The 21,363-nt window shown below is 47.0% G+C and overlaps 1 protein-coding gene across 5 annotated transcripts; it reads left to right on the forward strand.

Moving 5' to 3' along the window:
* Nucleotides 1-1,186: 1,186 nt before the first annotated feature.
* Nucleotides 1,187-17,307, forward strand: CMBL (carboxymethylenebutenolidase homolog). Of its 5 annotated transcripts, XM_081053116.1 has the most exons (8): nucleotides 1,454-1,630; nucleotides 3,834-4,017; nucleotides 4,380-4,748; nucleotides 8,611-8,842; nucleotides 12,525-12,632; nucleotides 13,475-13,617; nucleotides 15,736-15,827; nucleotides 16,569-17,306. In XM_081053116.1, the coding sequence occupies exons 4-8, from the start codon at nucleotides 8,628-8,630 to the stop codon at nucleotides 16,746-16,748; spliced, it is 738 nt and encodes a 245-aa protein (XP_080909242.1). In that variant the 5' UTR covers nucleotides 1,454-1,630; nucleotides 3,834-4,017; nucleotides 4,380-4,748; nucleotides 8,611-8,627; the 3' UTR covers nucleotides 16,749-17,306. The 5 variants fall into 5 exon arrangements, with proteins under 5 accessions (XP_080909241.1, XP_080909242.1, XP_080909244.1 ...); XM_081053118.1 differs by lacking the exons at nucleotides 3,834-4,017; nucleotides 4,380-4,748 and adding an exon at nucleotides 2,393-2,455 and having other exon boundaries at nucleotides 1,459-1,630; XM_081053119.1 differs by lacking the exon at nucleotides 4,380-4,748 and having other exon boundaries at nucleotides 1,533-1,630.
* The last annotated feature ends 4,056 nt before the right edge of the window (nucleotides 17,308-21,363 follow it).

Below are 21,363 nucleotides of genomic sequence, written 5' to 3' on the forward strand. Positions count from 1 at the left end.
GAAATTGACGGGGATAGGAGGCAAAGCCCACTCATTGGGCTTTGGTGTTTTCAGGGGAGAACACTCACAGCTGGCATTTCAAAGGTGTGTCCACCTGAACGCACAAGAACAATGACAGGGCTGGCTTAACCTTTCACTAAAGAAGTTACAGGCCTGGGGCGTGACCACCCACCATGACCTGCCCAGTTAGGAAGCCATACTCAGATCTCCTGGTGAGGTTACTTTCCACAGAACCCTTTTTTCCATCCACAGAAGCATCTAAATTAATAAGTTTTTACTGCTGCGGTCGTAAGTTTTTAAATTAAATTTTTGTGGCATCAGAAAGGTTCTATTCCTTTTCTTGCTGTCACTTATTTTCCTAATCATATCTCTTATTTTCTTTCTTAACCTTCTTTTGTAGCCAATTGAATTGGTTATGTGGACGAAAAAGGAGCCACATACTAAACCTGACAAGCTCAGGAAAGACCTGCTTGGTGAACGTTACAAACTCGTAGAGAACAAAAGTCATCATATAGGATGGTCTAAACCTAAAAATTCCTAACTAAGAGCGGGTTATGGTGGGTAATTGTGTCCTAGACCTGTAACTTCCTTGACAAAGGTCAATCTTTAGCTTAGTGAGCCTGTCTATTGTCTTTGTGCATCTAAGGTTGCACACCTTTGAAATGTCAGAGTAACCTTCTTTCCCTGACCCTTTAAACCACAACAGCTGAACACCACAGCACAAGACCACAGAATCCCTCATTGTTATCTTGTCTCCGGAATACCATCTCTATCTGTTGTAAATGTTAATTATTAACTATCCTGTACCTACAAATGTAAAGGAAGCATACATTTCTTCATTTTCCTTTTATCCAACCCCACAGGTTCCCACCCCCTTTGCTTTCTCCAGCCCCCTTAAATCTACCACCAAATGGATTTCATGTAATAATCCCCCTTCTTACATCTCCTCCTTTGATTCTAACGTATAAAATAAGCTGCAAAACTGCCCTTCTCTGGAGCATTTTGCCAATCCATTGAGATTTTGCTTCCTGGCAATTGTCCTCAGTTTGGCTCAAATATTCTCATAAAAATTCTCTACAGGTTTGAACAGTTTCTTACTTCAATAGTCACCACAACCTTAGATGTCCGGACAAAACATGCGGAGTGGAGACGGGGTGGTGGAGGGCAATAGATTATGTAATAATTTGTTTTGAAGAATAGCCTAACTGTGATTTACAACAAAGAAGTCACAGGTCTTAGGAGCCAGGCCCACACGTAAACTTCACAGGCCAGCTGTCTTCCTCCTGCAGGCCGCCTGCCCTCCTTCTCCGCCCTCCTCCCTTTTCACCACCGCAGTCCTCCCTCCCCTCCCCTCCCCTCCCCTCCCTCCCTCCTGCCTCCCCTCCCCCCTCCCTCCCTCCCGCCTCCCCCCTCCCCCTCCCTCCCGCCTCCCCCCTCCCCCTCCCTCCGGCCCGCCTTCCCCGGAGGCTGGGAACGCGGGACTGCCACTGGCCCGCGGGGACCCGCCGCCCTCGGTCACCGCGTCCACTTCCGTCCGCGGAGGAGGCGCCTCCCAGTCCGCTCGCCCTGACGGCCGCCCTCCGGTGTCGCCCCCTCCGCGCGTGGACCGCAGTCCCAGGCGGCCGACGAGGTACGTGCCCAGCAACGCGGCGGAGGCCCCGCTCGGCTCTAAGGCGCGCGGGTGTTCGCGGGAGGCGAGGAAGGTCTTGGCCATGTGCGCAGCTAGTGAGCCTGTCGAAGCCCAGTTTCAAAGCCAAAGCGGTCCGTAGTCTTTGCGGAAAAGGAGCCCCCACCATCCCCCCCGGGCATATTTTCCTGTATTGCTTAGCCACACATTCAAAAAACATACTTGAAATTATACTGTATGTATATCTGTGGTCGTTTTTTTTTTTCTTTTCCATTTAACATTATGCCAGGAGACTTTCCTTCCTGCCATTAAATACTCTTTGTAACTGTTTTTCTACAGGTAAACATTTTGGTTGTATAGTTTTTACTATTAATATGAAACTATGGGGGGGTGAATGAGCATACTTGCATTTTTTAAAGGACGGCTAGTAAGAGAGGAGGTTCTGGGTGTAGGGGTGTGATGTTCTGGATGCCGGGTACCTGTTCCCAAGAAAGACTGCACTGGACACACCCACAGCCACTGGGCCCGGAGGCAGAAGTGTCGCCTTGCCCGGGCATTGCCATCATTGGGCACTGCCATTTAGGTTTCTTGTTGATGGAAATTGCCACCTGTTGTTTTCTAAGCCCATTTAAAACACGGTGGTCAGCCCTGAGCCCTGCGGATATCAGGGGAAATCCTATCTAGGCGTGGAACCACCCAAGAAAAGGTCACAGGCAGCCACGTGATTGGCGTGTTCACAGGCCAGTGTGTGCTCTTCGCTTCTAGCTTTCTCTTTAATGCTGTGTGGACCGTGCGCCCCTTGGAAAATACAAGCCTGATTGCTGAAAAGTAAGTAATTGGAGGAGTTCACATTCATAGAATCACCTAAGGAGAAGTAGGGCCCTGGCTTCCCCGCTGCAAGATTGAAAATCGTGGCTGTGCACTTCACCCAGTAAAAAACAAACAAACAAAAACGTGGAGCCTTCCAGTCACCATTGCTTTCCTGTATTCCCTTTCAGCATTACTGTTGTTGAGCTCGCAGATGGTTTCCATTTCTAAATCTCTGAAGCTTCCAGAAATTTATTGCCAGGCTTCTTTACTTGTTACAACCCCATTTACGGCCAATCCCCTTTGCTCATCAAAATCTGTTTTCTCTATTTTTGGTGGAGAGCTTTATTGCGTTGGGAAGTGTGACTTCCAAGTCAGACTTTAAATCCTTGGGGGAGTGAAAGCAGGAAAGCCACACTTGCTGCACCACACTTTACCACCCATTGCTTGCCTTTCTGACTTCTAGCGAGAAAAGGGGAATGCTGTTCAATTTTACTGTTAAAAGATAATGTTCAGCAAAAGGCAAAATCATGACTATCCTACAGATATAAAAATGAGCACGTGTTAAAGATTCTGTTTTATGCATTAAAGAGGGAACCAGGCAGATGTCAGAATTGGTTCCAAAAAGACGTCAAGAAGCACAAATTTATATGGAGTAAAGGAATGCCTCGGGAAGGGACACCTTAGGAGAGGAGCCAGGACAGGGCAGCCTTCCGGGGTTTGCTGGTCATATACGCACAGTGATTCCCATGGGTCTTGACTTGTAATTTCATGGAGGCACTTGCTGCATGAGGCAGGACTGGAGGGTGTTCAGGAAAAAATGATTCATTCATGACACTTGTTAAAGAACAGTAGGGCAGACCTTATTCAGGACCATCCATAGGTGTAGGGACCACTGCAGTAGAGAGATTGGGCTCAATTCCGAATACAACAAAGAAAAGTGGGGACTTACGGCCAAAGAGCAGGGTAGGATTCAGTGGATGGATATTACTAAGAGGAAGCATTAGGGATCTGGGAATCCCGCTAAACCAACCTAACAGGATTTTGGCAGAAGACAAGACAGGGCCATCAGTCATCGGCTGGAGGATGGCAGAGGGTGAGGAATGGGATCAGACATGGAGAGTGAGGGCTTCTGCTAAATTGACTTAGCCGGCTTTTCACTAAAACTGAACAATGTAGAGGTGAACTTGGAAGCCCAAAAGTCAGGGCCTAATTGAGAAGAGAGTTCAGAGGAGCTTGGTCAAGGAGAGAATCTTCGTCAAGGCACCATAAAAGTCAGTCCGTAGGGGAGTGGGCCCCTCGAGCATTCATACACGTGGCATCTTGCATGAATGTTATGGGGGAATCGCGGGCGTTAGTGCTGCATTTGGTGTGGCATTGCCCAAAATGTGTCCATCAGGGTGTCCTCTGCAGGAGCATGTCTTGGCCATCCCTGGCGCCATAGAGAGGACCGTGACTTCCAGAGGCTTCAGCAGTAAGACCACAAATCCGATCTCAGGATGGCCGGGATGTGTTGCCAAGCCCATGTGCCATGACAGAGAAGCCGTTCTGGGCAAACATTTGATGAGAACCCCACCTTACAGGTCAGACCCACAGTCCCCAGCCCCTTCTATGAGGATACCGAAATCTTATCATGCATAAGGAATGACCCTATAACGTCATGTATAAGAAACTTCTATTTTCAGTGGAAAAGTAATCATCGTTTATAGCACACATCCTTCTGGGATGTCTGATTCCAGCCCCATTCATTGTGTTTGAGCTATTTTGCAATGCTTTGAAAATCCAGGGTAACTGATAGACTTGTAAATTCTCTCCTGTCTGGTAGCAAATTGATTGGCTTCCTCCCCTCTCCTGGAAACATCAGTTTTGTCTCTATTTGCAATTCATCTCACTATTGCTTTACTGCATATAAATTTGTGCTCTTTTCTTTTTTCCCTCGAACCAGTTACAACATCTGTCTCATTCCCTCCTATCACCTGAGTAAAACAAAATCCTTCAAGTGCTCCTTTTTATACCAGGCAGTCCATAGCTACTGTGTACTGTGCCCACTGTGGCCTTGGCCCAGGACACACAGGCTGCTATGCCACGAAGGTCTGGCCGGAGCCCAGCCTTCCACATGCAGCACGCTCGGGCCTCTCTTGGCTGCCACCCCTTTCTGTAGGAGAATAACCTTGCAGGATCAGTCCAGAGAGTGAGTCTCCTGGCTGTAAACACTTCTTCTGGAAAGTGGATGTCAATAAAAGGTTGAGAGACAAGGCTGCTTTGGAATGGCCAGGATTTTCCGTGGTCTCTGCGTCCTCAGAGGACAGCCCAGGTAAGACATCAGCCCCAGGACTCAGTTCTCAACAATGCTGTGGGGCCTGAAATTCACAGCTATTGACATTGGATTGTTCTCTTACTAATCACAGCTCTCTAATGTAGCTTATGAAAACAAAACCACGAAAAATAGTCAAGTTTTCTTTGATCCAATTAATTTCTCTCTCCTTAAAGTTTAGTTATTTTATTTCTAGTTACGAACATTTAGAATGTTCTAGAAAATACACGATATGATATAACAGCGCTCCGTATTCACGTGACCCAGATTTAAAAGAAATTAATATTTTGTCCTATGTAATTCAAATCAAAACTTTTTAAGGAAATGAAATGTAACAAATACAATTAAAGCCAGCAATCTTCATCCCGTCCCCCCAGACAATAACCACTGTCTAATGGTGGTGAGTTTTATTTCCTTGAATTATACTTTCACTATTCCCCTATATTTATTAATAAAAATGTGTTCTTTTGTGCTTTACTATTAGCATCAGAAAAGCTATTGTTTTTTTATAGCATTATGTTTTTGAGATTTATGATATTGGTAAATATAGTTTTTCATTGAACTGCTACATGCAATATTCCTTTTATGAGTTTATTTATTTCCTAGGGCTGCCAAAACCAATTACCACAAACTGGGTGACTTACGACAACAGAACTGTGTTCTCTCACAGTTTTGGAGGCCTGAAGTCATAAATGAAGGTGTTGGCAGGCTCATGCTCTCCTGAAACCTTTCCAGGAGAATCCTTCCTGGCCTCCCTGCTAGCTTCTGGAGGCTGCTGGCAATGTTAGTGTTCCTTGATTGGTAAATGCATCCCTCCAACCTCTGCCTCTGTCTTCGAATGGCCTTCTCTCCTGTGTGTCTGTCTCTGTATCTAAATTTCCCCCTTACAAGGACAGCAGTCGATAATTAGATTAGCACCCACCCTCATCCGGGATGACCTCATCTTAACTTGACCTCTCTGAAGACCTCATTTCTGAATAAGAGCACATTCAGGGGTCCTGGGGAGTAGCACTTGAACTGTCTAACGCAGGGACAGATTCCAGGCCACAACAACGAATGAATCACAGTTTATCCCATTCTCCTCCTGATGGCCAATTAGGTTGCTTCCAATTGTCGCCATCATATCTGTGCTACCAAGAATATAACTGACAGACACACACACACACACACACACACACACACACACACACACACACTTGATTTTCAGTGGTGGGGTTTATGGGTTGCAGATGTTACTGGTGCCCTGAGTTCTTGCCGTCCCCCAGGATGGAAATCAAGAGAGATCACAAGAAAGTTTAGGCAAGTGGCAAAGGTTCATGAAGTGTGTGCACAGGGGATCCAACACCGAGAAAGGGTGGCTCCTCACAAGAAGTTGGGGCAGGGCTGTAAAGGCAGCAGAACGGGGTGAAAGCTAGGTTTAGGCTGGAAAAGGTGGAGGTTTCTTGGCCCCCGTGCAGTGTGGCTACATGCTTCTTCCAGCATCGCATGTCTCAGTATGGCAAATCTCCACCGCTGGGCGTGATTTTTTAGTATTTAAATTAGGGAAAGGTCACCATGGGCCTCATTACACTTGCGTGGTGATAGGGAAAGTCTCCTGTTGCTGGTACGCAGATCTTTGTGGCTTGCCTCCCAAGGTTCCTCGATGCCCATCGGTGGTACCCTAGGGCGGATATTCTTGCGAAACTTACCAGGATCCAGCAACTGACGTTTCCCAATAACTCAACAGTAGGAAATTGCCCTCCTGTCTCACAGGGTGTAGTTATCCTTGATACACATCTTTCCAGACTTTGTATCAGTTTTCCCTCCCGGGGCGCCATCTCTTGGTGTTAACAGACTCATTGCCAGTCTGCAAGATATAAAATGGAACCTCCTTGTTCTTTATATAATTTCCTTAAATACCAGTGACCTTTGGTGAATTGCCTGCCATAACAGGAGCCTTTTTCTATCCAGGTGGTCTTTTTCTTCTTGATTTATATTTCTTCTTGATTCATGTATTTTACCTAGGTATGAATTCTGCTTTGAGAATAATATCGTCCCCTAGTCTGTATCTTCTCACTTTGTATGGAGCCTTTTAGTACCTTGTCGCGTACACCTGAAACTAATAAATTAAAAAAAAAAAAAAGAAGAGGTGTTCCCTTCCCTGGAGCAGATTTAAATTCCAGAGTAACAAAGTCAAGACGTTGTGCTGTTTGCCAGCAGTACCAGTATAAGATCAGAGGCTTCCTAATATCTGTGTCTCTCTCCTGTAATTCATCCTACAGTGTGGGCAGGAAACTCCTGAACTGAACACACCTCACTGTGTCGTCCTGTGGGAATTGGGGCTCAGAAAACAAGGGCGGGTGTTATACTAGCACATGTTTAGTGGTGTGTAATAAACTGTTTTTGGCTCTGATCCAGAAAAAAAATATTTTAATAAAAATAAAAAAACAATTTTTATTGTGGAAAATCGTAAGCATACATAAGAGCAGAGAGAAAAAAAGTAAGTACAGGGAACAGCCCTGAACTCACCACCCAGTTCCAACATTGACTCACACACACTCTCCTCTCACTGCTGTCACCCACTGGACTATTTTGAGGCAAATGCCAGACATCTGGTCATTTTTTCCGTATGTACCTCTTTAGGTTCAGCGGTCCCAGGTTCTCCTTTCCGATGGCACCTAGACTTGTTAAAATTCAATTTGAGGCGCGACTGGTCAGCTCAGTTGGTTAGAGCATGATGCTCGTAACACCAGGGTTGTGGGTTTGATCTCAGCACGAGCCAGGGTGAGCTGCGCCCTCCACAACTAGATGGAAACTTGGAGTTGATGGGTCCTGGAAAAACACACTTGAAATAAATAAGTTAAAAAAAATAGTTGCAGAATAATTACACAGAAAAAAATGATTTAAAAAAATTCAATTTGAGACTCCGACTCCAATATGGATTCAATCTACTTATATTTATTTGCATCTCTTTCAGCCACATTACTTTTTGCTTTGGAGTTGATAGGTTTTAATTTGTTTTCTTCTTTCCTGCTTTATGTTTGTTGGGTCAAGCTTGTTAGGTCCCTCCCTCGTTTGTACTCCCACTGTCACCCTAATTTCTCCTTATTATTGTTTATTTGGACAGTTTCCTCCTGTGTAGTGCTTCTAAGTGAGTTCCTCTTCAATGCCCTGTGGGTTTTTTTGGGGGAAAGTCTTGCTATAAAGCAGTTTTGCATTTGTTTCCGCCCAGAGCCAATTGTTATGTTAATGTATCAGCTCAGGTTTTCCTATTTGGAAAGGACGGTGTCAATTTAGGTGCTGGTTTCTTATTTCCCTTCCTGGGCTTCATTACCATATTCTTAGAAGTCCTGGTTGGCTGTTTTATTTTTGTTGTTGTTGTTGTTGTTGTTTTTTATTTCCCCCACTAAATATGAACCTTTGAGGCTTCATGGGGAGGTCTCGGCTATAAATCTAGTCTCACAGGGCCCCAAGGCCTCACTGGATCCCCACAGACTCCAAAGAACTGGTTGCTTAGGGCTTGGTGCTGGGTCTGGCCTGTCCCAGTCTGCCCACGCTCGCTGGGCATCTGCTCATGCCATCCTGAAACTGGTTTCAGTTTCCTCTCCACTCCTGGTTCAGGTGGAGTTCCCTGTTTCCTATGAGCCCCATCATTTTTGTTTTTATTTGTTGGTTGCGTTCACGCTGGTATATCTGGGAATGGAGTCTTAGCCCCACTCTGTCATGTTGCCAGAAGCAGAAGTTACCACTGATTTCTGCCATGAATGCACTGGGGGTAGAGTTAAAATTCATTGTTTTCTGTAATCTTGATTTTAGTTGACTTACTGTTTATACTCTTCGGATTTGCACTGTTCAGAATGTAAGGCGTGCTCTCTCTCTGTAGGCTGACAAATACCTCCAATGGCTAACGAAGCTCACCCTTGCCCGTGTGATATTGGCCATAAGATAGAGTATGGCGGGATGGGCCGTGAAGTTCAAGTCGAGCACATCAAGGCTTATGTCACCAGATGTCCTGTTGATGCGGGCAAAGCCGTGATCGTCATTCAAGACATATTCGGCTGGCAATTGCCCAATACCAAATATATGGCTGACATGATTGCAGGAAATGGATACACGTACGTATAAAGAATTTGCGTAAAATCATGTAAATTTCTGTGATCTATATTTTGTTGCTTTCAGGGAAAACAAAAACAAACCCCCAAACCCTGACTGTATTCTAACTTACGTTGTTGGTTGCATTCATGCTGTTATGTCTCCTGTTTGCAATGGGAATGGAGTCTTAGCCCCACTACCTATTTACATATCTCTCTGGGGTGCAGGTAAATGGGAAATGTCAAACTTAAACATCCACTGCTGCACAGTGGAAGCCATCTGCTCCATCCCAATCCCTGGGCTTCAGTTCCTCCCAGGCGTACCCCCAGGGTGAGCCCTGCCTGGACACAGGTACAGGACACCTCCCCAGCTCTGAAGACGACCCACTACTTGGTTCCTGAGGCAGCTCCGTGTGCATCTCAGCACAGGCGGAGCGTCTGGTATCCTGGTCTCCACACAGACTACCCTGGATGACCCTGTGGGGACAAAGCACCCAAAAAACAGTTTCCAGGTTCTCGACCTCACATAGAAAGGTGCTGGCTCGGGTAGTAAATGGCCATCAACTGTGATCAGATGGCCATCAGCTGTGGCTAGTTGGCCCTCAGCTGTAACCCGTAGGCCATTGGCCACTAATATAACTGCTGTGGCTACGCTAGCAGAAGGAATGGGGGCTAGCAAGAAGATGGTGGCTGGCAAGCGCGGACTGCTGTTAGGCAGATTATGTAGATCCTGCTTCCTGTGTCTCCAGCCCAGCCGCCAGAGAGAATATATTGGTTTGACTACCCTACTTATGGCTCCGTGGGTGTTCCTTTTTGGCCTTACCGTGTCCTGCGTTCTTGGGCGGGGAGTGGGAGCTGAGACCCTGCATGACAAATGGCGCAGCGAGCAGGGTACCCCGCGTGACAGACCCTGTCTGAGGTAGACTGGATTCTAGCACTGGCACAGTGAGACCTCAGGCATGTCCCAAAGTTTGTGCCTTTGTCAGATCACGTGGCCATGGCCACCTTTGGTGAATGCTGTCACCTGTTTGCTTTGTACCTGGTAAAGACTTCAATAAAGCACAGAGAGCAGGAACCAGTCCTTCCTTGCCGGCTTCAGAAAGCAGAAAACCTGGCAAGCCCTGAGTTGGGAGCACCCCAGTTTCCTTTGTTTTCTTCAAAAGAAAAGCTAGAAATCAAAGGGTGCACCTATCTCATTTTCCTACGAAGAGAACTCGATTTAAAGGCAGCAGACCCACTGCATATGATGCAAATTTAGTGTTGCCCCAAAAGAGGACTTTTACTAGATTTTTCACTCCCCCTGCCCCCAATGTCTTCTTGAAGAGGAGGCAACCTAACTCCCTAGGGGCAAACCCAGTAATCAAAGCCATGGCCAACTCCATTGCTTTCTGGCTCACCAGACCCTGCACTACGGGTGGTACAGGGCTATTGTCCTTGGTCCTCCAGGTCAAGACTGTCATTGTTCCCATTTTACCAATTAGGAAACCAGGACATGAAGACAGAGGTGCAGCTGCCCCAGGGCATCCTGCCTCAACCAGCAGATTGAATGGGACCGTGGCTCCGTTGGGTCCTTTAGCTGGAGATGGATCCTAAAAAATGAGTTACGATACTTATGATTTACAAAGCCCTTTCACTCTTGTACAATCAGTTTGCCCTTAAAATAATCCTCTGATGCTGGGCGGGAAAGGGTGCAGTCTATTTGTCAGGTCAAGAAAAGGGGGCTAAACAGTGGTTAAATGACTGGTTAAGGTTCCAGGGCAGTACTGGGACTTGAACTAGATTTTTCTGACCCCAAATTCAGTGTTCTTTACACCCCTGCAGGAGGAGCTGTGTCCCCCCATCCATGGGGGCTACCATTTAGTTTAGGAAATGAGTCTTTGGCGGAATCTACCCTCCTGGGTTGACTTGCATGGAAGGTCGTGAAGGGGAGCAGAACAGGTCGCCCCAAAATGTGCCAGTTTGGCATGTGGGTTGTTTTGAGCTGAAGGCGATCAAAGATTCAAGAAGTTTTGGGGCCGGCCCGGTGGCTCAGGCGGTTAGAGCTCCATGCTCCTAACTCCGAAGGCTGCCGGTTCGATTCCCACATGGGCCAGTGGGCTCTCAACCACAAGGTTGCCGGTTCAACTCCTGAGTCTCACAAGGAATGGTGGATTGTGCCCCCTGCAACTAGCAATGGCAACTGGACCTGGAGCTGAGCTGTACCCTCCACAACTAAGATTGAAAGAACAACTGGACTTGGAAAAATGTCCTAGAAGTACACACTGTTCCCCAATAAAGACCTGTTCCCCTTCCCCAATAAAATCTTTAAAAAAAAAAAAAAAAAAAAAAGAAGTTTTACTTCTCCTCCCTTTACTACTTAGAAGAATTTAGATAGGGGCCTGGCTCAGAAAGAGAGCTATGACCAGAAATAACTATCTAATTGACCTTTCTACATGGCAGGACGAATATTTAATTACTAAACATCTCCTCTCACTGCCCTTTGACTTAATCTCCTTCCCCTTGAAGCCCCAGACCCCAATCCCATTCCTTAGCGTAGGATGGCACGAAAGCCTCAATTGCCTGACTGCCTTTGGGTCTCATATTTTTATGGTCTCATATTTTTTCATATATATTTTAATGGTGTCATATTTTTATGTATGACATTGTTGATGTAAGAAACGTCCAAACCCGTAGAGAATTTTTATGAGTTTATTTGAGCCAAACTGACGACAATTGCCGGGAAGCAAGATCTCAAATGCTCTGGACAATACCAGTTTTACAGCTTCTTTTATGCATTTGAAATGTAAGGCAGAGGACATGGAGGTGGGAGAAAAGAAGGCAGATTGGATTACGGGGGTTAATAAGATTCTGTGCTCTCTTGGGGTGGTTATTTCAAGTGTGTGTGAACCTATGTGCACAGAAACAATGGACAGGGATGGCTTAAGGCAAAGATAAAGAAGTTATAGGTCTGGAGCATGACTACCCACCTTGACCTGTCCAGTTAGGAATTTATGATCAGATCACCCTGTGACGGTACATTCCATAGAACCCCTTTCTCATCCACAAAATTAAATTTGCTTTTCACCTGTTCATCGGTCTCATGGCAATTTAATTACTAGAACAGTCAAGGAACCTAGAGGGGAAGGAGGGAAATTTTTTCCTCCCCTACAATCCCCAAGGATTAGGTCCTCTGGCTGTTCTCCTTGTTCGGCCCCTTTTGGAACCCTCATTAGACCATACCCTCTGGGCAGGAAATTGTACCCTGTTGGCATGCTGGGTGGAGTCGGGGGAAAATTGCTTGGTCACTGTGACTGGACATGCTAACCAGGTGTGCCGTCCTGTCCTGAGGTTAAAGTGAAAGGCCCACTGAGAGTGTGAGCCCTGCGTGCGGGAACTGGAGGGGCCCTTGTAGTCACCCTGCTTGAGGCCCTAGCTGCTGGGGCCCCTTGTCCTGTGCCGTAATATCTGACAGGGTGTGTGCACGGCCGGGTTGCCTTGTCATTTCAGATGGGCTGGCAAAAGCATTGCACCTTCGGTTGTGAAACCTGAGAGGGTCTACCCTGGTGCCAGCTGGCCTCTGCTGTGCTGAAAGTTGGTCCTCGTGGCCTCGACTTCTCTTTTCCTGGAAGTGAGAATTGCCAACATAGCACGTTTCTTAATGAATGGAAGCAAATACAGAGTCCCAACAGCAACGAAACTAAGATCAATTCCTGTTCCTATTTTATAGAACCATCGTTCCAGACTTCTTTGTAGGGCAAGAGCCGTGGCACCCCTCTGGGGACTGGTCCACCTTCCCTGAGTGGTTGAAAACAAGAAATGCCAGAAAGATCGATAAGTAAGTTATGGGGGTGCGCGGGTGTGTGTGTGTGGATGGGTGGTTGTGTTTGTGGTGCCTCCCAGAGCACCAGGAAGAGCTGAGTCTGGAGAGAGCGGTGGGTCTGGCTCCACTCCTCTGACTCTCAGCCTCCTCTGGGTTGGACTTTGGTGGCCACAGCCCTCCAATTAAGTACATTGCTCCCAGTTGAAAATGTCTTCTGAGTTGTTCCAAATAACCAATTTGCAAATGAACCATTTGCAAGACTAGGGCCACTGTCCATGGTCCCCACATAACTTAAATAGTCCTAGTGTCTTTCCAAACCTTGCTCTGCACTTTGGGCCTGGGAGGAGATGAGCAATGCCGAGTGGGGTGTTAGGCAGCAGGGCATGAATGTGCCAAGTCAGAGAGTTTGGGGAGCTGCCCAGCTGTGGCTGGTGCCTGTCCAGAGAAGGGAGGGGAGAGGAATGCTCAAAGGGGCAGACCTTGGGATCAGGTCTTAGAGCCGGTGATGGCCTTTGGCCTTTATTGTGAAGCTGTGGATGGCTGTTGCTCAGCTTTCAGCTGGGAAGTGAGCTGGTCAGATTTGCTGGTGTTTTGGAAAGAGCCAGGCTGCAGCCCTGTCAGGTGATTGGAGGAGGCTGGGCTTGGCAGGGAGACCTGCCAGGAGAGGCGACTCTGTCACTTGGGCCTGAGGTGGAGAGATGGAGCTCTGGAAGGAAGCATCTCAGAAGCTCAAGGAGCAGCTGCTGATAAAGCCCTGTTCCCCTGTTACCAGCAACACAGTACTTGCGGCCCAGTGCCCTTCCCAGGGCCTCACAAAATTCCTCTTCATTCTTGAATAACTTTTCTTCCTTTTCTAGAGAGGTTGATGCTGTCTTGAGATATCTGAAACAACAGTGTCATGCGCAGAAAATTGGCGTCGTGGGATTCTGCTGGGGTGGAATTGCTGTCCATCACTTGATGATGAAATACCCAGAATTCAGGGCAGGGGTGTCCGTCTACGGTAAATCTGCCTTGTACAAATGTACACAGTGAAAACAGGAGGTGGGTGTCAGGAACCATGGGCCTCTGCTGAGCTAAGGGCCCCGGGGACCACACAAAACTCCACTGTCACGAAATTGGCTTCATAAGTCTGAAAGCAGAGGTAGAGGTTTGTTATGCAGTAACCAGAGGATGTCACTGGCAGTGAGGGGACCCGGGTGCCAAGAGTGTGCCTTTGGGAAAGTCATCTAACCTGACACCTCAATGTCTTTACTTAGGACGAAGGGAATGACATTTATTTTCCAGGATAATGATTCATTCCCCGCAATGTTTCTATGAACAATATCTAGGAAAACATTTTTCCAAGATTCAAATTATTCTTGACTGTACACGTGCACACACACATACACACAATAATGAAGGGAAGAAAGAAAAGGAAAACACACTCTAAAATGTAAATAGTGACATAAACATCAGTCAAAACAAACCAAAGGTATCATAGCACTGATAGCACATTGCATCTGTGTATAGAAATGGCATACTAAGTTCGTGATTAGAAGCACTCAGACCATAAAAATGTAAAAACGAAAAAAACCAAAAGAAAGGAAATTTGGCCTTCTTTCATAATGTATGTGCCATACACTTTATACTAATGATTCTTATTTGGCGTAGTGGTTCCTCACTGTGGTATTTTCGCTTACTTTTATCATTTTAAACGCACTGAATATTTACTTACACAAAAGGAATAGCTTGCCGGTTGCCCCTGGACACAACTGGAGCTGACGGTTGCTAAAACACAGCTCCTTCTGTACTTGGCAAAAGGCGTTGCTGCGTGGATGGCTCTCCCGCGCCCCCTTCTGGCCGCTGTTGTGTGAGCCGCGGAGCGCGTCAGGACTCAGGCCTGGGGCCATCAAACCGCTGTCCAGCCATAAAACTGGGCGTTCACAGTGGCGCAGGGAGCGTGGCCATCTTTTCCGTGGCTCCCTGCCTCCTAGAGAGGAGTTATGGGTGAGGGGAGTCTAAGTAACCTGGGCTGCCGAGAGGAAATGGAAAAAATAAAAGCCACCTATTGTTTTCTCCTCTCTACTAAGACTCTTGACCATATGAGTCAGGTTCTGCGAGCCCGCTTTCTGGGTAGGCCCTGGCTGTATAGCTCTGCCCTTGACCCACTGGGTCAGTTTAGCGAGAATCCCCCACCTTTGATATCTGATAAAATTCCTCACGGCCCACCCTCGGTATCTTTCATCTGGCCTGCCTTCAGCAAGAACCTTGTCATCTGGCCAGAATTCCCCACCCCAATGTTTCCTTTCAGTTTTCCGTCCACTGACCCCCATCCTACTCCCTGGCCATAAATCCCCACTTGTCCTTGTATCCGGGCTAAGCCAGATCTCCCTACTGCAAAACCCCCATTGCTGGTTTTGAATAGAATCTTCCTTATTGTCTTTAACAAGCTCAGAAAAGTCTTTAGCACGACTCTTATCTTAAAATGGCATTATGTTACAAAGCTTCTGCTTATTTTCCTATAGGAATGGCCACACCCAGGGCTGTTGTCTGAATCCCCAAGCAGACTAACAATCTCTCAAACTGCAAAACCAAGAATGAAAACGAATGTTTAGGGTTGGCCTGCTAGGACCAGGTGCCCTGTTCAGGGACTTCACGCTTCTGGTCTCATCTGAGCACAGATACCCTGTTAAATGGCTGCCCCATCTAATGAATGAACCCACCAGCACGCTGAGGTCAGAGCCTGTGGGGCTTGCTAGTACCCTGAGAAATTTCTCTAACAGTGGTGGTCAGATGGTCCAGATTTGAAAGTTATCAGCTCTTGGTAAATGAAGGCACTGAACAAGAGGAAGCATTGTTTAGGCTGCTCCTGTATCTTAATACGCCAAGCAGCTGACAAGGTCTAACTCCATTATTTAAAGGCCCAATTCCTAGTGAGCGAAGTGGGAGAAGAGCGGACTTGCTAAGCTTCTCTGCGAGACTAATTTTATAGGTCAGCCCACTTTTGGGCAGTTGCTAGAAAGAAAGTAAACAAACCCCCCAAAGCTCATCATTTCACTTTGAAAAATCAAACCAAACCCACATAGTTTTCTGCGGCATGTGTGGAATCACAGCCCGTGGCCCTGTCCCCACTCTGCAGGCATCATCAAGGATTCTGAGGACGTGCACAGCTTGAAGAATCCCACACTGTTCATTTTTGCTGAAAATGATGCTGTGATTCCTCTTGAACAAGTAAGTTGGCACCTTTCGCTTCACATTTCTGTATTTAATAGCACGATTTGACAGTTTGGGGAAGACATACTAAAGGGCTGATTTATTGCTCCAAATATTTTTCAACATTGTTTTAGAAGTGGGTTTTGGGGACTTAGAGTGGGATTGTAACCCTCCCAAAAATGCTCTCAGCATGGCCTGGTTACCGGACCTGCCTCCCCATCCCCCCAGGTGTAACCCGGGGTTATCACAAGGTCTGTGCCCTGAAAGACATGGTGTTAAAGCCAGTGCGTTGATGAGGAAAAGGCAGCAGGAAACTGTGGCTCACCAGCAGTCGTTTAGAAATGGCTGTTCATTGCATTAATACAAATTTCAAATAATTTATACTTGAATATATTGAATTTTGTATTGAATATATTGAATATTATATACTTAAATATATTAAAAATTTGGGGGCAGCCGGTTAGCTCACTTGGTTAGAGTGCAGTGCTCATAACACCAAGGTTGCCGGTTCGATCCCCACATGGCCCACTGTGAGCTGTGCCCTCCATAACTAGATTGAAACAACTACTTGACTTGGAGCTGATGGGTCCTGGGAAAACACACAATATAAATAAAAGTTAAAAAAATTTCAGTATAGCTATAGAACTTGTTAAAGCATTGATGTTGAATCTCTTTTATGAGCATTCATAGAAGATGTGGAGAGGGGAAATATTACCGGAGGGTTAAAATTGTATCATCATGAAAACCTTTGCATACCAGGTCTCTTTGCTGACCCAGAAGTTGAAAGAACACTGCAAAGTGGAATATCAAATTAAAACGTTTTCCGGGCAAACTCATGGGTTCGTGCACCGAAAAAGAGAAGATTGTTCTCCTGAAGACAAGCCCTATATTGATGAGGCAAGAAGGAATTTACTTGAGTGGCTGAACAAGTATGTTTAGCAGTGGCCAAGTGAAATTTTCGCAAGATAGCTTTCGTCCAGAAGTTTGCTTTGAAATATTGAGGTAATTTGATTTTTCACTTTATATAAAATAAGTCAAGGAATCCTGAGATTCATTTCATCTGAAACAGAAACTCAGTAGGAAATGTTAACATATGAAATGATTTTATTTTTAACATATACATAAATAAAAATTTTAGAAATAGGTCAGTACCTGATGAATTTGAATGATGGAATAATACCCTAACTATTAGGAAAAACCTGGGGCTGTTCAGGGGCCAGTTGACAGCTCAGGTGTGACCTTCCTGGTCTTTTGAGTACGCCCTTTAAAATGACTTAATGTTGCAAAGCCATGAAAACATAAACTGTAAACTCATGTAGATTAAAAGCCCAATTTAGACATTTATCTGTCTTAATACAGATAAATGTCACATTCATATATTGCGCTATGAGAAAGAGATTAAAAAAGGCTTCCATTGGCCTAATATATCAAGCTAATAAACTTTTTTGAGGTTTTGTGGCTTTCTAAAGGCTAGTAAAAAAATGGATCATTAACCATCCCGCTGTGTCCTAGGCAGTGGTTTTCCACACACGGGCATCTTTGGGTCCCAGGGGCTGGCCTGCATCAAACCTCTCATGCTGCGTTGTGTCCTGTTGACTTTCCGTTAATCCTGTTACGCTCCCGTGTCACAGCGCTGCAGTTTGTCTTCCTGTTGCATCTGAGACTTTCCTTGGCAAACCCAAGCCCAGACCAGTTAGCTGTCCCTCCCGCTGAACCCTCTCATTGTCTGCAGAAACCAGAAGGGCCACCCAGGCCTGGGTCTTCCATAGGCTCCCTCCCTCGGGAGGGGGTTTGCTTGGGTCCTGGGCTGAGCGTGAGGCTTGCATCCCAATGGCCAACTTGGGGCCATTCCTTGTCAGTCCCGGGGCTTCTGGGGCTCAGATGGAAGCAAGGAGCCCTGCAGCCTTAGGGAACCACATCTACCCCTTCTTCTCATCCATTGCTGGAGGTGGGGGGGCCTGCAGAGTCCCATGGATTGGTGTTCTCAGTTCTTCCTGTGAGAGCAGCAGAGTGACAGATGGGACCCTCTGGAAAGGGAGGGAGCAAGGGAGCAGTGACATGAGCCTGACCCCAGGCTGGGGAAGGGAGAGGAGAGGAGGGATTCCAGAGCAGTTAGAAGGACACAGTGAACCATCTGAGGTCGGCCTAGAGACCATACAGAATGGGAAACGCCGGCAGAGAAGAGCAGAACCGTGGAGAGTTTGGTTTTGGTCCAGCCTGGAGTATCAGTCAGGTTTTCCTGGCCTGCAAATTACAGAAAGCCTACCAGTCTCTTCCACACCTCCCCTATGGATCCAAGAGTGGCTCGGCCTTACTGATGTCAAGCCCTCTCCAGGGGGGTAGGCTCTGGCCTCAGCGTCACAAAACCCAGCCGCAGAAGAAGGGCTGTTTTGCTGTACCTATTTTTGTTGGGAAGGAAACTCTCCCAGAAACCCTTCAGCTGGGTCAGGCTGGGTGAACATCAGTTGAATGGGGGTAGCTCGTGGCCAGGACTGATGGGCGGACTCACCACGGGCCGGGCAGTGAGGAAGGGGATGTGGAGCCTGCTGGGTGGTAGCACAGGCTGCCGTGCGGCCCTAGACTGGGGAGCCATCACCCAGGCGTGGGCACTGACAGGGCGGAGTAAGACGAGGGTGAGAAAGTGGGAGGTGGGCTAGGCGTGGAGGGGAGGATCTCGGAGTGTCCACGCCCCACAAGGAGCTAGTTGCGTGATTCTGGGCAAGGCACCTAAACTCTGACCGTTTTTCTCTATGGAAAATCTTTAGAACAAGGAAAAGGGACATTACTTTGCGGGCTCACGGGGGGGAAATGCAGCCTCATGTGGAAGTAACGTCCATGTGTCTTGTGCTTGCTTGGGTCAAGGTGGGGAGTTGTGCTTGTTTCTCAAGGTGTGTGTCAGCCTTAAGAGGAGAAGTAGACGGAGTGAGATGGAGACAGGGACACAGGACTAGAACTCTCTCGGAAGTCAGAGGAGGACATACGAAAAGCAGAGCAACATTAAAAAGAGGAAGAAGACCGTCACTGAGTGAGATCCAGAGAGCAGTCGCCCTCTCCCGACCCTGGAGAGGAGAGGGACCACGTGGCCGTCCGCTAGCCGGCTCTCACCAGCACCTTATCTTGGGCTTGCAGCCTCCAGAACTGTGCGAAATGTGTTGTTCCAGCCAGTCTATGCTAAGACAGTTGTTCTACTCGTGACAGGCTCACTAGATTCCTTTTTCCCGAAAATGTCTGTCACATATACAAGGCTGAGTAAGCAGCTCGTCAGTCCTTTAGAGTGGTGTCCCATGAGGGGGCTAATTCCGCCGAGGCCATCACACGTGTTACACGGAAGGGCTTTACACTTATGTTGACACAGAAGACTAAGGGCCGAGATGTAATGATTCAGTGGCTTTGCCCAAGTGAGGTGAACATGACTACTAGCACAATTTGGTGCCATTGCCCAGACTCACGCCAACATGAAGGCAGTTTCGTTTTTGCCACCATTGGTGCAAAGGTCAACACTATGCAAAGGCAAAGAAGCTTAGTATGAAAATACTTCTGACCACACAGCCTCCTGAAAGGGTCCAGGACGCCAAGGGGTCTGTGGACCACACTGCAAACCAACGTTGGTAACCACACAAAACACGTACAGCAGCAGTCAGGACACAGCTGTTTAACACACTTTTACTACTGCTGCCATGTGCTCCCGACTTTTCCTGACCAACACATTTTCTCAGTAGCCACTGTCTTGGGCAACCTCGTTTCCGGTGGGTTAGATGATCCCCATCTTGCAAGCCTGCCTGCAAGGATCACCCAAGATGGAGACAAACTTCTGTGCTTACAAATACCGCCCCCCCCCCCCCCAACTCTCAATCCTTTAGTGGAGCTGTTTCACCACGAACAGAGAAAGGCAAAAGGATTAAAGAAATCCTGTCACATCTAACACACTAGCCTCTGCCCCTTCCAGAGGCATTTGTACTTTTGAGGGGTTGCTTGTAAAGCCAGGTCATGTAACAAACAAGTAAATCCAGTGTAGGGACTGGGAACCAACAGGAAAATGTTGGGTCCTGTGTGGGAATCTGGCTGTAGGGCCAAGTGTATTTAGTTGCTCTTGCCACACACTGGGTGAGATGGGGGTCATCTAAAGCACTTGACAAGTGATTTGGAACTTGAAGACTAAAAGGGTAAGAGCGTGAAGAGGTGCTTTTAATGAAACCATGATAGAAGCTGTGAAACAACATCTCTACAAGTTTTCCTACTTACAGAGCATCCAGCTTCTTTCATCCACAAAGGGCGCCAGAACATTCGTGGTGGAACGGAGGAGTGGTTTGGTGGCTCTTCTCAAACAATCCCGAACCAATTCAGGCAAGAGACTCTGGCCCAAAGCAAGCTATGTTCTCGGTAGGCAGGCGAGAATCAGTCCTTGTAAATCAACTCATCCAAACTACCACGTCATTTATCTAAGCACGTCTATGCCTGATGTGATTCTAATCTCGGAACAGAGGCACCCTGACGCTGCTCCCAGAATGCAGTAGCATAAACTACACTTGCCTGTATGTTCAATAGGTTTCATGCCTGCAACACTCAACTGTCTAGTTCCACAAACATACCAATATTAGGAAGAATGGTATTAGCACTTATTCCTAAACCTACAGTATACTGTTCAGTGAAACCACCAATGCAGCCATGTAGAGCAACCACAATAACCCAACAGTTAAGACCGGTCAGCACCCAGGTTCACAGAAGGCAACCCCCAAATATTATACATCACTTTAGTCAGGAAGCATCAGTTTCCTAATTCCAGGAAACCTGACTAGTGTTACCAAGGCTCTCGCCCTGGTGGCATGTAAATGAACTTTATCATCAGTGCTCTAGAAGGAACATTCTTTAGGAAGATCTAGAAAATCACACAAGCGAATGGGCAAAACAGTGTCGGGGTTGAGGGGAGCTGGAGTGAGATTGCCTGGGTTTGACCCTGCTCCACACTTTACTGGCTGTGAGATGTTTGGTAAATGGTCACATCTCACCTGTAGTATGTGAATTATAAGAAATGCATTTCCTTCATAGGGTGATGAGAATTGACACAATCCAGGTAAGGGTTTCAGAAGGCCTGGCCCGCGGTCACGGCTGTCACTGTAGCCAGTGGTATTTTAGTACAGAATAACTCACTATCAGTCTACCCACACACCACAATCGCAAGGCATTCCCCCCACTCCGTCTCGTTTTCTTCAATTCACTCTAACTCCCACTTCCTCTGTCCCTCTGCAAGAAAACTCACATGGGTTCTGAACTGCCCTCCCGAGCATCTGTGGGAGTTGTAGGACGCTGCCCACTTGGCCTTCTCCATACAGCTGGCCTGCGTTGGGGGTGTGGGGTGGGGTGACACGGACAGGGCCAGAATAAAGCAATAGGGACCATGTGAAGATTCAACTTCCAATGCTGGTCTCATCAGCACTGTAACAAAATCTGATGTTGGTGTAACCTACCAGCACTTGAGACCTCCGCTAATTTTGGGGCAGAAACACTGATCTACAACGGGTCTCTATAATCAAAGGACCCACCATGTAGACAGGTG

Source organism: Rhinolophus hipposideros (assembly GCF_964194185.1).
Source record: "Rhinolophus hipposideros genome assembly, chromosome: 7".
Taxonomy (NCBI): domain Eukaryota; kingdom Metazoa; phylum Chordata; class Mammalia; order Chiroptera; family Rhinolophidae; genus Rhinolophus; species Rhinolophus hipposideros.